Source organism: Colius striatus, chromosome 7, assembly GCF_028858725.1.
Source record: "Colius striatus isolate bColStr4 chromosome 7, bColStr4.1.hap1, whole genome shotgun sequence".
Taxonomy (NCBI): Eukaryota; Metazoa; Chordata; class Aves; order Coliiformes; family Coliidae; genus Colius; species Colius striatus.
In genome coordinates, this window is record NC_084765.1 from 15,984,624 (window position 1) to 15,998,959 (window position 14,336).

General features: G+C 39.0%; 1 protein-coding gene across 1 annotated transcript in view; it reads left to right on the forward strand.

Annotated features, from left to right (window-relative positions):
• TRPM5 (transient receptor potential cation channel subfamily M member 5) overlaps window positions 1-14,336 on the forward strand; it is a 53,222-nt gene that overhangs the window by 20,938 nt on the left and 17,948 nt on the right. The window contains exons 6-15 of the mRNA XM_061999069.1: window positions 878-942; window positions 2,686-2,877; window positions 4,069-4,171; window positions 4,995-5,113; window positions 5,688-6,038; window positions 8,006-8,137; window positions 9,294-9,417; window positions 11,384-11,529; window positions 12,290-12,402; window positions 13,888-13,983. Coding sequence (XP_061855053.1) covers window positions 878-942; window positions 2,686-2,877; window positions 4,069-4,171; window positions 4,995-5,113; window positions 5,688-6,038; window positions 8,006-8,137; window positions 9,294-9,417; window positions 11,384-11,529; window positions 12,290-12,402; window positions 13,888-13,983 — 1,441 coding nt within the window. The remainder of the gene's footprint in view (window positions 1-877; window positions 943-2,685; window positions 2,878-4,068; window positions 4,172-4,994; window positions 5,114-5,687; window positions 6,039-8,005; window positions 8,138-9,293; window positions 9,418-11,383; window positions 11,530-12,289; window positions 12,403-13,887; window positions 13,984-14,336) is intronic.

Here is a 14,336-nt window from a genome sequence, read left to right on the forward strand (position 1 = left end):
GATGCTACTGTTTTGATTAAGCTCTTTTGGGTCAATCTAGAGTCCCCTTTGGATTAGAGTTCAGCATTTACAGTACAAACCATCTAGAAATAAGTGGTCCCCTGTGGGAGGATGGCTAAGGACAGGGATGACTACATAATTTCTTCCTCAGCTGCCATGATGTGTTAAATACTTCATTAGCATTTATTTTAAATGTATAAGATTATGTTATTAGTAATCATCACTTCAGACTGTGCTGAATGAAATTATAAGCTGTTTAAGCAGAGCAATAACGAGTATACAGTTCCTATCTACTCATATCTGACTCATCTCACCCTGGCTGGTTTACATAGTCAGACTCTTCATATTCTTAAATCCTCCTTTTATCTAAGGGCTTTTCTTGTGGATTGCATTACACCTTCCTGCACGTGTTAGGCACACATGTAAGATCTGGGGCAAACTGACAGCTTTTCACTTCTAACTGTATTTTAACATAAATAATGGCAGCCGAAAACCTAACATTCTTGTCCTGCACCCTAGTGCAGCTATCTGATCACCTTGCAGTAAATAAATAACTTTAAATGTCAACAGTGCTATGACATACAGAAGTGCCAATATCCATATTCTGCAGCTGAAGTGTACTGACGTGAGAACAGGCTGGACTGCTTGCCAAGGATCACACAAGATGTTCACGACAAAGGTGCTTTCATCCTGAATCGTAGACTAGAGCCCTAAATGCCAGGTCAGAGTGGTGCTCTCTTCTGTTGCCACTTGCTTCACGTTCTGATAGCCACCAAACCAGCACATAACTGGAGAAGCATTTTAAAGAGGTCGGCAAAAACACAATAGTTTTGTGAAAGCTGGTAACTCTTTTTAAATTAAATTGTCTATTTCATAGGAACGGGTAGCATTGAGATCCCTGTGCTTTGCCTACTGATAAATGGAGGACCAGGCACATTTCAGGTAAGAAGCTGTTTGCAACTTCAGAAAAATAAATTAACTACTGCTAAGTAATTAATGGAAAATTTGGCTGGATGACAAACACATGTATTGACACTTTACATAAAGAAAAAGTCTTATCATTAAGAACTGAATTCTGTTAATATTAAATTTGCCAGTATTTGTTTGGGAGAAACATTTCCTTTTGAACAGGCACCAGATAATCATTAAATCCTCCATTGGCAGCTCATACAGTGAGAAGAGGGAATGCAAAACCAAAACAAATTCACACAAACCAGCTCCAAATCTAGCAAAATAGAAATACTGTGCTATTACTAGAGATCACATACAAAACATTTTAATCATTCAGTGCTGCCCAGCAACAGAGACAATTGTCTATCTCACAGATGATGTACAAACCCAGGTCTTCTGAATATGTCTTCTGAAACTGTGGTGTCCTAGTTCCACCAAACAAAAATTGTTGTAGGATAGAAGACTAAAGAGTTGTCTGTTAATGATAAAATATCTTCTTCAGCAAAGGATTTTTTCCTAAATAGTTCTACAACTGAATGTACCTGTCAGCTAGGAGCTACTCTTTGAATTCTGTTTTACTTTTACTGGTATTTTATTTTTCTACTTTCTGGCAGCCTGCATGTTCACGTGGATTCTTTTTTCTAATACTCCTAGATGAAAAGGAATACTCTGTGGTACCTTTAGAGAGATATTTAAACATAATTTAAAGTTTCCAAGTGTTAAGGCTTTGCCACACAAACTGATAATCTCTTTCACAGTAATGACTCATTTCTGGTGATGTTTTCTAGTTTCATTTTCCAGTCTCATCTTTGTCAGCTGTAATAAAATAAACACCAGTATTAGAAACTTTGCTGTTTAAACTAGGATTATGTCACCTCTTGAGCTTTCCTTCTAGAAGCTAAATACAGAAGGGTTTTCTATATCCTGAGTGTTGAAAAATCACATATCACAATGTATAAATATTCTTTCAAAGTTTTAAAGAACAAAGCGACTTGGAGACCAAAGGTGATTAGCTAGACTTGCCCTAAATTTACGTGTGTTGGAAATGGATAACTCTGCTTTTTTAGAATATCATTTTCTTAAATACAAATCAGATAATACACATCAAAAAACAGCTGTTAAAAATAAATTTAAAAAAACACAAAAGAAAAATGCTATGCAACAAGTGAATCAATAGTTTGATTCTTGGAGTCTCATTAGCTTCTTGTGTAACTGCAGAGGAAGAAATAGATTGGCAGCTAATAGTCACTGTTGCAACTATGATGCCATGGCCTCTGCTTTCCTCTCTCAGCAGCCTGCCTGACTCATTCTAATTGCACACGTAATAGAATGATCAGCCTTTAACTCTTGTAATTGCTGTGCCTCGGTAGTTTTTTACTGTAGCCCGTTGTTGTATTCCCACAGGAATATAACTCTTGCACTTGACTATGCTTAAACACAAATTTAAGGAGGGTGGGGGAAGTCAGGGACAAAGTCTTAAGCATTGTTTGTCCGAATCAGCTTCCTTAGCTACTCAGCAGATGTGTCTCAAAAAGAAGCACAATCAGGGGACTATACATGAACAACCTGCTACAGAATCAGAAAAATCCCAATAGCTTAAAGGACCCTGGGCTGACTCCATGCTGACTTTGGTTTAGGTACATGTTTCTCCCTAGTTTGCAAGAAATCTTTCATTTGAATAACTTTTCTTTTTTCCCATATATATATTCTAAAAACATACTTTTTAAACTACAGAGAATTTGCAGCGGTTTGGAAAATTCTGCTCCCTGGCTTATCTTAGCAGGGTCTGGAGGTACAGCAGACATCTTAGCTGCATTCATGAATGACCCACAGCTTATCACACCAGAAGCTGTTGAAAAGCAATTTAAGGAGAAATTCCCTGCAGAAAGCTTCTCGTGGAAGGACATTCTCCAATGGACAGCAACAGTGAGCTCATATGTTTAACAATGACATGCATGATGTTTACAAGCTCTCTCTTACCATTTCTAGCTTTGGTAGTCCATTCAGCACAGGTTTGACAAGAAGCTGCCCAGAAGTTGTGGGTACTCCAGTGCTCTGACACTAGTGTCATAGAATACCACTCTAACATTACAATTAAGTGCTCAGTTGATCATACAAACTGCTTTGTTGTAGTGACTCAGCTGAACACTTAGGGCTCTGTTCTTCCTCAATTATTTCCTCAAGTAACAGACAGCACTCAGAAACCCCACTGTCCTTTTGGAGGACATGAGGCATTACTTATACTCCACAGCTGTGGAGCTTGTACAGCTGTTACAGAAGAAACCGAATTCATGATCCACAGCTGTTAAATGGAAACGTAACTGTGGATAAGCATGAATAAATTTAAAAGAATGAAGGGTGTTTAGAAATTATCCCGTCTACTGTCAGTTATGTGTGTTCTTGAAGAAAGACATAACAGATTCAAAGATTTTCCTTAGTCTTTGTCTTGAGGCATACTAGCTGACCTTAAACCACTATGCACAAGTGTTTAGGAAACAAAGAAACACTTTGAGATTGTCTGTATGTGAAGACTGAAGAGCATTCTGCATCTGAGATAAACCAAGTCCCGATGTGTCAATCTTTGCAATCCTTGCTGTAATCCGTAGCTTTAAGAGTTCCACATATTCATTCCATTGGGGAGAATTTCACCAGATCACTACCACAAGGGGATGGAAGGGCATCTAGAAGCAATATTGCCAGAAAGTCTCAGTGCTGCTGCACTGCAATAAAGAGAACTCAATAAATAGAGAGGCAGAAGGAAAGAGAAGTGTCTGGTATATATCAATATTTGATGACTTTTACTCAAAGATGATTTGGAGACTACAATTTTAAACAAAAACCTCAAAGCAAAACTTAAATGTCAAAGCAGGAAAAAGTAAAACAAAACGAGTGGTATGTTGGTCATGACGTGATTATAAGTCAAGTAAGAATGTGAGTTAAGGAAGGATCATTTAATTAAAGCACTGCTCTGGTTCTCAGAATATCCAAATTCTGTTCCTCCTATCCCACTAAGTTTTTAAGAGATACTGTACAGGTGATGTCCACTGGGCTCTTAGGCATCGATATATAGCAGTAGCACAATGTGTAAAGTGATTTTTTTGTTTCAATTCCCAACAGATTCAGAGCATTATTTCACACCAACATCTTCTAACTCTGCATAACTTTGAGCAAGATGGTTCAGAGGAACTAGACACAGTCATTTTAAAAGCTTTAGTGAAAGGTAAGACCAATAAATGCAGCACAGTGTAATTCTTGTCTTATTTAACTTCTGTGCCATAAATGTGTTTCATTCTTGTCTAGAGCAAGTTAAGTTAGCTGTTGGATCAGATTTCATCTCTAATCAGACTTCTTCTGTTTGCTTATTGACAAATGAACTGTGTCAGTTACCATAGCTCTTGTAACTTTGCCTTAAACTAGTGTTTGTATTTTCATCTCATGCTATTATATAGTACTATTTTCACTACTTGCTTTTCTTAGTAGTAGGGGTTATAGAAGAACTAAGTTATGCTGGAACAATCATTCTAATTACAAACTATTTAGAAAAAAAAACACAACCAAGCCCAAACCCAACAAACACAGGTAGACCTGAATTGTCTTTGTTCCACAAATAATTCATTTCTCCTACAGGAAATCTTCACTGTATCTTCTGAAAGAATACATTACTTGCTCTGCTACTCACTTCAGTGTGTTAAATGTGTTAGCCTAAATTTGGTGGGGGGAGGAGGGGGAAGGGAAAGAACATTCTATGTCTAATGTACTAATTAAAACAAAGCAAACATTAAGCATCCCTGTTCCCCACTTTCTGCAGGCCAAGTTCTCTCTTAAAATCCTACAGACTTTGAAACTTATGGTTTTAAGATAGTATTTTTTAGTATTACTGTTTCTTAAATTAGGGGGAAAAATGCTGTGAAGGGTTAAACAACCCATAGGTCTGTGGTAGCTGAAGGAGACCTTGTATTGCTAATCAAATTACCAATAATGTATTAAATTAAACATGACAAGTGTAAAGTACTGAGTTTATTTGCAATTTCTATTTTTACCAGCCTGTAAAAGTCACAGTCAGGAGGCTCAGGAATATCTGGATGAACTGAAGCTAGCAGTGGCCTGGAATAGAGTGGACATAGCTAAAAGCGAAATATTCAATGGTGACGTGGAGTGGAAGGTACCAGTTTTTACTGCCTTAGAGGACAGTTGGTGTAAAATCCAACAGGAAACACCCTGATAGAAGGCTTTAGGTTTTTAATACTACCTGCATTCTTCACTAAGAGACTGGATATTAGTAGTATGCTTCCTTAGGCTGTTTATCTTTCTGGTTTCCTATATGGCAATGGCTAAAGACGGAAAAAATTCAGTGGTCATAGTCTCTATTTTGAGTTATTTGAGGGCAAGAATTTTTTCCCCTACTTCTGTACAGACCTTTAAAGCAAACAAACCTGAGCTTACAAAGCAAAAGAGGCATGCAGATGTTACTGTTAGAAGATAGTAGGTACCCAACATGTAATAGTGGGTATCTAACATCACCACAACTCCTAAAGCATGCTATTTGTGTTGATACTTTAACGTTAATGCTTACACGGACATTTTGTCACAGAGAAATGGAGCTCTACCTCCCTTTCTCATGGTACCCACTGTTAACCTGGAGGAAGACAAAATGTGCATGGCTCACCTGTCTCCTCATCCATTCATTACTATCTCCAAAAATTAACTTCCTTTTTTTTTCCCCTTCATTGACCTAGTCCTGTGACCTGGAGGAAGTGATGATGGATGCTCTGGTCAACGATAAACCAGAATTTGTAAAGTTATTCATTGACAACGGGGCTAACATATCCGAATTCCTGACATACAGTCGTCTACAGAGACTGTACTGTTCCATTTCTCAGAAATGTCTCCTCTATGAACTCCTACTGAAGAAACAGGAAGAAAGGAAGCTGACCTTGGCAGGGCTGACTGGTCAACAGCATAAGGAGGAGGAGGTGATCTACCCACTCTTCACTCTCAGTGAAGTCTCCAGAGTGCTCAAGGATTTTCTCCATGATGCATGCAAAGGTTTCTACCAAGATATCCAACATGGAGGCAAGAAGAAATCTGTGAGTGACAATTTTCCATCATAGTCCTGCTCCCCTCCAACTGATAATTTGAAAAATTTTAACTAGGTCTAGGCTTTGGGTTGTGGGACAAGGAAAGAAAAGGAAGAAGAGAGAAACGGTCACTTCAGGTTCTCATTCCTTTCTTCAGCTTATTATTATTACAGCTAAAATGCTTTGATCTTTTAAATTTCAAAATTAAAAAGGAAAGGAAAGACATTTCTAAGATAGGTTGGATTTCCTTTCTCCCTCTCTGCACATGGGGTTTTATGCAAGGTTTTACTGTACGGTGAACTAGTGCTTCTGTTTCAGGATTTGCAGGGGCCCCTGCATCTCACATTCTGCTAGTGCAACTTCAACAGACATTCCTCATTCTAGCACATTGCATGTGGAGAAATTTGTTGATCTTATTAGTGTAACATGCATAAGAACAGATTCATTGAAGGATATACATGGAATATGAAGAGATTAATTTATGTTTACTAAGGAGTAATTAGACACAAAAATAGCAGTCTGCATTTCTCATATAGAACTCCAAGCAGTTTGTCTAAAAGTCTGATCTTAATCGAACTAAACAATTAAACCTTTTGATATTTGCCAACTTCTAGTTTCATGTTCAAACTGTTTAAAATAAAAAAACAAAATAAGCAATTCTCACTCAAGATCTTCAATCATTTTTGCTTTAATAAAGCCGAGCTAAATTAATTAGTAGTATGAAAAGATAAGCTGGAATCTAGTCACAATTTCTTTATTCACAGGGACGGATAGTTTGGGGCAATACGTTAGAAAGAGACTCCAGACTTACAAATTTTACAGAAATAAAAATTTGCCCCTGAAACCTCACTTAGCTTTGTGAGATTTTGCAGTAGGCAAACTAAAGCCAAGTGTTGTCACTAAGTCCCACTTCAGACCTCAGATCACACTGCGTACTAGCTTGTTTGCCTTTAAAAGCTTCTCATGGCTGCCACCAATGGCTCAATCACATTATCACTGGCAACAGAAACAGTATCAGGGTACTGGGATTCTAGTGTTACTACTGCTAAATTGTGTCTTATTGCAAGTTAAAAACTAGTGGTTACAAGGACTTGATGAGTAACTAACATGAGTTACAAAGACTTTCAGGATATCTTTATCTACTGCAAGGCTTTCAATGCAATTCAGTTGATTAACATAGCTCACTACAAACTGAAGAAAAAAATCCCACCAATACCTCCAAAAAATGCCATTAAAATATATTTGAATAGAATTTAATTGTTGATGTGATTAAAAAAAAATAACCTCACAAAAAAAAAGTTTTATTAAAAAAATGTACACTGACTGCTTCTAATTAACACCATAGGTAAAAGGCAGTTTTAAAATATAACTCAGAAGTTGACCTAAGTTGCCATACTTCCTCTGGAGAGTTTTTTATCAAATGCTAAAGGAATAAGCAGTGGTCTACTTAAAATACTTCCTGCATGAGGGAGAGGTTTCTCAAATAAAAGATTAAAAAGAGAGTATTGAAGTACTCTGTTCTTGTCCTGTACCAAGCCTCAGTGAGATTTATTTCTGTTGAAATAAAATACCTTTTGTTCCTTTCTCACTGGAACTATGTCCTCTGTGGCAGCTGAGCAGAATCCAATATAACTGAAGGAAAGCTCAGATTAGTTAATCACAGGTTTGTCTTGTATGATATTACACACCAGTGGTGAAACCCTGGCCTTAAGAAAGTCAATGAGAGCTTTACCATTGACCTCAATGGAGTCAGGGTTTCATCCAGAACGTTCTCACACATATTGAGTTATATTGGGGACACAAGGGTCCTTTGATTCAGTGCAGAATGAACTAATTACCTCTCTATCCTACAGAAAAGGAAAAGCAAAATCAAAAGAATATGAAATAGCTGGCAAGGCCATGAACAGCTTAGATCATGTCATTTGCATGCAATGAGACTGCAAAGCATGTTTTAATTTCTACAAACCATATTTCAGGATAAAATGAATACAAAACAATTACCTGGGCCTTTGGATATGAACCAGAAAAGTGAAAATCCTTGGAGGGATTTGTTTGTATGGGCAGTACTTCAAAACCGGCACAAGATGGCAAACTATTTCTGGGCTATGGTAAGCCTTGAACTGTAGCTGCTTCAGGTGAAATACTGGTGTATTTCCAGTATATGAGATGCTTTTTTCCTCAGCCTTTTAGCTCAGCTGGCAGATAGGTTTGTTTCTAAAACATGGGATGTGGCATTTATAGCAGTTTCCACCTCCCTGTGGCTCATGCTAGCAAGGGCCAGAGGGCCAGACAGTGCTGAAGGGCAGAGCAGCAGCAGGTGTAGATCAGTGCAGCCTGAAACACCAGAAAGTCCAGCTGCAGAGCTGGTCCCCCTCTCCCTTCCTGCTGCTCACTCACAGCTCTCAGACTCAGGTTTTGTTCCCCCTACATTAGGTCAATTGTTTGGGTTCTAGCATATTTGAGAGGGAAGATAGTGCAGTCAAGCATCTTTCGCTTACGTGCTGTACGCACGGGAAACAACAGCATCATACTCTCAAAGGCTGAGCTTCAAGCTGGCATAATTGGCTCCTGTTTCACAGTGCTCCACAACTGAGGCCCTGTCTTGTGCATCTGCAGCGCAACGCCACAGCTTCCCCCCCTCTTCCAGAGTCAGACACTATTCAGGCTCTATCTCTAAGCTTCCAGAGGGATGCATCTGGCATGGGGAGGGACATACTGCAGCACAGTTCTCCAGCCAGCAAGTATGTGTGCATGCAGACACATCTGTACCTTGCAGAGCCTGGCATTTTTGGAGCCCTGTTACCAGAAGGCACGTTTCTCTGCCGTGTACCACTATTGTGCCTCTGCCAGCTGTGCTACTTCCTTTCCCATACATCCTTATACAGAGTCTCAGCACAGCCATGTTCAAGGTACTTTGACACTGTGAGACTGTTTTGTTCTATTCCCATAATGCATTCTTCTCCTTTTAGTCTTTGAATGTTACCCTAAATCATGTCCCTCTAAGCTCAATCAAACCCAGAAGTCTCCAGCCTTGCAAGGCACAAGAACTATCAATATGTGCTTTTCAATACCCACATATCACCATAATTCATTTTGATCAACATTTTTGACTTTCAAGCTTGCATTTGAGGGAAGATTCTTGAAAGGGAAGACATGCTTGAATGTTTTGTATGTTTTTTTGTTAGATGTGTTTGTTAGTGTAGCATTCCCAGTTTAGAAATGCTCTCCAGTATATGGTAACAGTGCACTCGTTTCAATTTACAGGGTCAGGAGGGTGTAGCTTCAGCTCTGGCAGCCTGCAAGATCCTTAAAGAGATGTCTCGCCTGGAGTCAGAGACTGAAGTAGCACGTATAATGAAAGAAGCCAAGTACGAGCAACTCGCTGTTGGTAAGTCACAGCACCTCAATAGCATCAAAAATTTAAGAAGTAGCTGCCACTGGAAGGCAAGCAAGTGGAAAAAAAAAAAAGTTGTTTCAGTTGTTAAAGATCAACTGTCATGGGTAATTTAACACCCTTGCAGCCAGGCAGTGCCAAACATTCAAATTTCACAGAAAAATGACTTAAATCCAATCATTTTGGAAAAATCAGTGTTCAAAAACTGGCCCCTGGAGGCATGGAAGAAATTACTCTCCTGCCAAATGTTAGTATGTTAAGCAGCTAATCTTAGTACAAGGTGTGTTATAGTGATGGGCAAGATAGAATGACCAAAACACTTCCAAGATCCCAGCAGCCTCCTTTTCCTGCAATATCAAGCTTGCTCTGTAAGGGCCACTAGAGCAACAAGTTTTAAGGTTTGTCTCTGCTGCTAAAAATAATTTGAGATTACCTCACTCAGAGAGGGCTAACTGCAGTGCAAAACTGCAGTGAGGCTCAGCCTGGTTTCGCAGCAGACGAGCCACCCTTCCCTACAGCAGTAATCAGTCAGGCATCTGCAATGCCAGAATGGCAAGCCATCTCCTCTCTGCCTGCGTCAAAACCAAATGTTCAAAACCAGCACACGAGCTTCTCTGCTGATCTGACTTCAGTCTAATCCCTACCTGAAGGCAGCCCTGCTGTGAACGGAGGCTTTTGCTTACATCACGGATGGAAATGCAGAGGCTCTTTCTCTCGCCTTAGCGCTAGCAAATGAAGCAGCTGAAGGCTCATGCAGACATTGACACACTATTTATACACAGATCACATTTTCTCCTCTTCTTACTGGGCCATTATTATTTAAAAAAAAATAAATAAAACATCACGGGCCTCAAGTAATTTAGTCATGGAACTATGAGGCTTAATCCAATGCAAGTACTGAATCAGATCCTCAGTTTTAATTTCTGGCCCAGAAAACACTGTCAATATTCAGTAGAGTAAATATTCTTTAAGAATAGTAAGTACCACATCAACTGCAAAAGAAATCTGTATATCAGCTTATTTTAAGTTAAATTGATCCTTTTCCCAGCCCTCACAGTGTACCAGCAAGGTGTAACCTGGCCTAGAAGAATACTGAGATACTCAGTGAATCAGCAGGATGAAACAAACACAAGAAGTCCAATCTTTTCTAGTGAGAAAAATTTTACTTTCTGGACTGTTTATCCTACTTTCTAAGCTCTAGGACCAGCGTCTCTGGAAACAGAACTACACCCGCACACCCTAACAAGTCTAATATTATTTTATGTCTTAAAAACAAGGATTTGTTGGCTATAAGCCAAAATTGAGCTGCGCCTTTTGTTTAGTCTTCAGGAGACTGAGGGCAGCATAGCAATCATCCTTCAAAGTGTAAGAGGATCACTCAAGAGATACAGTTTCGCTTGACATTGCCTAAAGCCCCACAAGGTAGTCACAGATGAGGGCCTATAACATGCTGACAGGTTTCCAAGAGGTTTCTTATGCTGTCTGTAGAAGACCTGAGACAGAAAAATTTCTCCTCAGATCAAAAAACAAATAGGAAAGAAACCAAAGCCCAAACCTGTTAGAGGCCCCAAGCCAAGCAGAGAGCTTGCAGATAGAAAGAGGAAGGAGGGAGGTACTGAGAGATTTATTCCATATCTTTCTGCAAATAGTGAGACTATTAAAATTACAATGAATTTGTTCACTAAGGCAAATCTATTTCATCTGCCCTCCACCCCAACCCGTGAACACACGTGCATAAAGCCACAGAAAGTTATTCTTGTGTCCAACATTGTTCCTCTCTCTCTCCCACCTCTGCTTAGCTTTCTCAGTCTCTGGTGCATCAAGGAGCATCTGGCAGTACTCAGGCTTTGCTGCCACCGTGCTGTGCCCTGCACACGTCACCCTCTGGCCTGACATTCATTTATTATTTTTTTCGTTTAAATTACAACATCTCTTTGTCTATGCTTCCTTCATTTTGTAGAACTGTTCAGTGAATGCTACCACAACAGCGAGGAGAGAGCGTTCGCTCTGTTGGTGAGGAAAAATCAGTACTGGAGCAAAACCACCTGCCTTCAGCTGGCTACAGAAGCAGATGCAAAGTCTTTCTTTGCACATGATGGTGTCCAGGTAAGTTTTCAAACCCTTCCCTCACCATCTCTACCCCCAGGGTCTTTAACCATGATGTAGGGCAGAGAAGAGGATAGTACAGCAACTGAACGTATGAAACGTATACATGAAACGTATTTCCTAATAGACATTCTTTGGAGAGGGGACTCTCCATAGCACCATATGAAGAGGACATTATACTACATTCTTCAGAAAGCAACACAGTCCCCTCTTTCCCCTTCCTTTGATCCAGCTGGACTGGAGGAAAAAGGTTTAACCCTTATTCCTTCCTATGTTTTTCCTTCCTTCTTTGTTCTCAAAGAAGCATCAGAAAAGCAGTTTAAATCTGCCTGAGGCATAATGAAGCTGCTCCAAGATATGTGATAACTCCTTGTTCAGATTCAAGGAAGAGCTCTCTGATACAAGTTAAATCAAATTACTGTGCAGCTTTGCCATCACAACTTGAATTCTCTCCACATACACAAAGTTAAATTAAGAGTGATGGTGCTTTTAGCTCCCAGTGCCTGACTTGCACTTTCTTAGTATTACAGATGTTGCTTAATTCCACCTGACTTGCTCCTTTTTGTAACTCTTTGCATACACAACAACATCTGCAGAAGGATGAGCAGAATGCCTGGAGGCATTTTGCAGTTTACAGTTTGCTCTGGAGGTGTGCCCGATCTTTAGATTTCCAGAACATTCATGGTCTTGGAAGCTACAGAACATAGGTGTACTTTGTCTACATGATGTTAAAGCTATCTCTTGTTTTCTTGACTTTCAGGCCTTCCTGACAAAAATATGGTGGGGTGACATGTCTACAAGCACACAAATCCTGAAGTTAATCTGTGGATTCTGGTGTCCTTTCCTAATCTACACAAATTTAATAGTATTCAGGTATTTAATAGTATTCAGGTACAATCCTAACTATTTAGGTGCAAGAGATAAGTAAGGGACGAAAAATGATCCATAAGAAATATACAGACTCAAAATTTCTCACTTAAGTGATAAAAACACTAGTATCACCTCAAGAGCGTCAACAGAAGGGGCTGCACAAATATTAACCAAATCAGTTTTCTGTGGGACTCACTGATCTGCTAGTGCTAGTGCCTATTCTAATCCTTAAAAGATCAATGCCAGAGTTTCATTTTGCACAGTCCACAGAAATGCCTTTTGGAATTCTGTCAGCTCCAGAATCTACACAGTAATATGTAGAGTATTTCCAGGTACAGCACCATTTATTTTTAGATTTGGAGATACCTGTTTCAAACTTCAATGTCTTATCTAGAAAAACAGCCACCATAAAGCAGTATTATCAGCCACAAGCCTTGTATCTTATCAAGGGAAACAGCCATCACAAAGCAGGATTATCAGCCACAAGCCTCGATAACCATACATGAAGCTTAAAAACACGGGACTGGCATGAAATCAATTAAGATTTTCAAATTCTATGTCTCATGAGATGGCTTTGTTAGTCTTTTGCAGGCTTAGTTTCAGAGTTCATAGCTTTCAGCTTTTTGTCACAGTGAAGAAGGCTAGAATCTTAGATTTTCTTAAAAAAACACCAAGTCCACAAAAAACACATACATAAAAAAAGAATAGGAAAAGAAAAAAACAGCCAAGACACATAGGCAATTGCAAGAATACAGAAACTGAAATGTTAAGAAAACCTGTTAATATCGTAAGAAACATATACAAATCATAAGATCTGGCATTATGGAATGATATTATAAAATATATGTTTCTTAACTGTTAAACTACTTCAAAAGCAAGAGGAAAACTTGTTTGGCACTGACTTCAGACTTTCTTTCTGCCAGTGTCACTAGATGACCTCCTTGTCATAGTGGCTGCCAGATTCACAAATTCAAGTAATTTAATGTGAAATTTTGGCAAAGTTTTCATGGAAAGGTTTAAATTATGATTCCTATTCAAAGTAAGCGTTTCCAAATTTGTTCTGTTGAGCACATTTTTTGCCTCCTTTCCCTGGAAGTGCAGGAGTTGACATCATGTTCCCTATTGCTTCTGGCATTTCCTCTCTTAATTGACTACCAAGAGTAATCTAAAGTGGAGCACTGGAGCACTGTCTTCTAGGACTATCTGAGGGGTTTATTTCTACTCAAATCCCAACAAATCTGAGGAAAGTGAGCACTCTACTCCATTTCTGTGAAGCATGCCAATTATCTTTTCTCTGGATCTTGGCAGTGACTTCATCCTTGTCCTTACAAACAGAATGTGCAGAGGTAAGGATTATATACTGTTTGATAGCTTCTCAGTGGAGCAAGTCTGAGATAAGTACTTACTGGCAGTTCTGTGTGAACTCCAGTTTAGTAGTGAAAAATTGCTAACCATCATCTTTCAACTAATGAGTTTATTTCCTTACAGTGAGGAAAAACAATCAAAGAATGAGCCAGAGCCATTTAGAGAGCTGGACAGTTTAGATACAGAGAGGATTCCATTTTTTTCCAAGGAAGAAGATAGGTAAGTTTAAACCCATTAATTAAAATCATACAAGTTTTCTGACAACCATCAAAGAACAGGATACTTCTTGTGGATTACTGACCAGCTAGGAACTAAGAAAGTCATTACTCCTCAGAAAGTGCTGTGTCCTGACACTACTACTGCTGTTGCTTTCCAAAAGGAATATAGAAAACAAATGAGGATATATCACCGTTTCAAGGAGACAAACCTTTACTTGTTCTGAGCAGGTAATTTTTATAGAACAAAGAATCTACTTAACAGCTGGGGAATCAGAAAGCATTTCCTGACATTTCCTTCAGCTTGTGATGGCTGATTTACATTAGATTTAGGAATTAAGCCCATATTAGATTCCT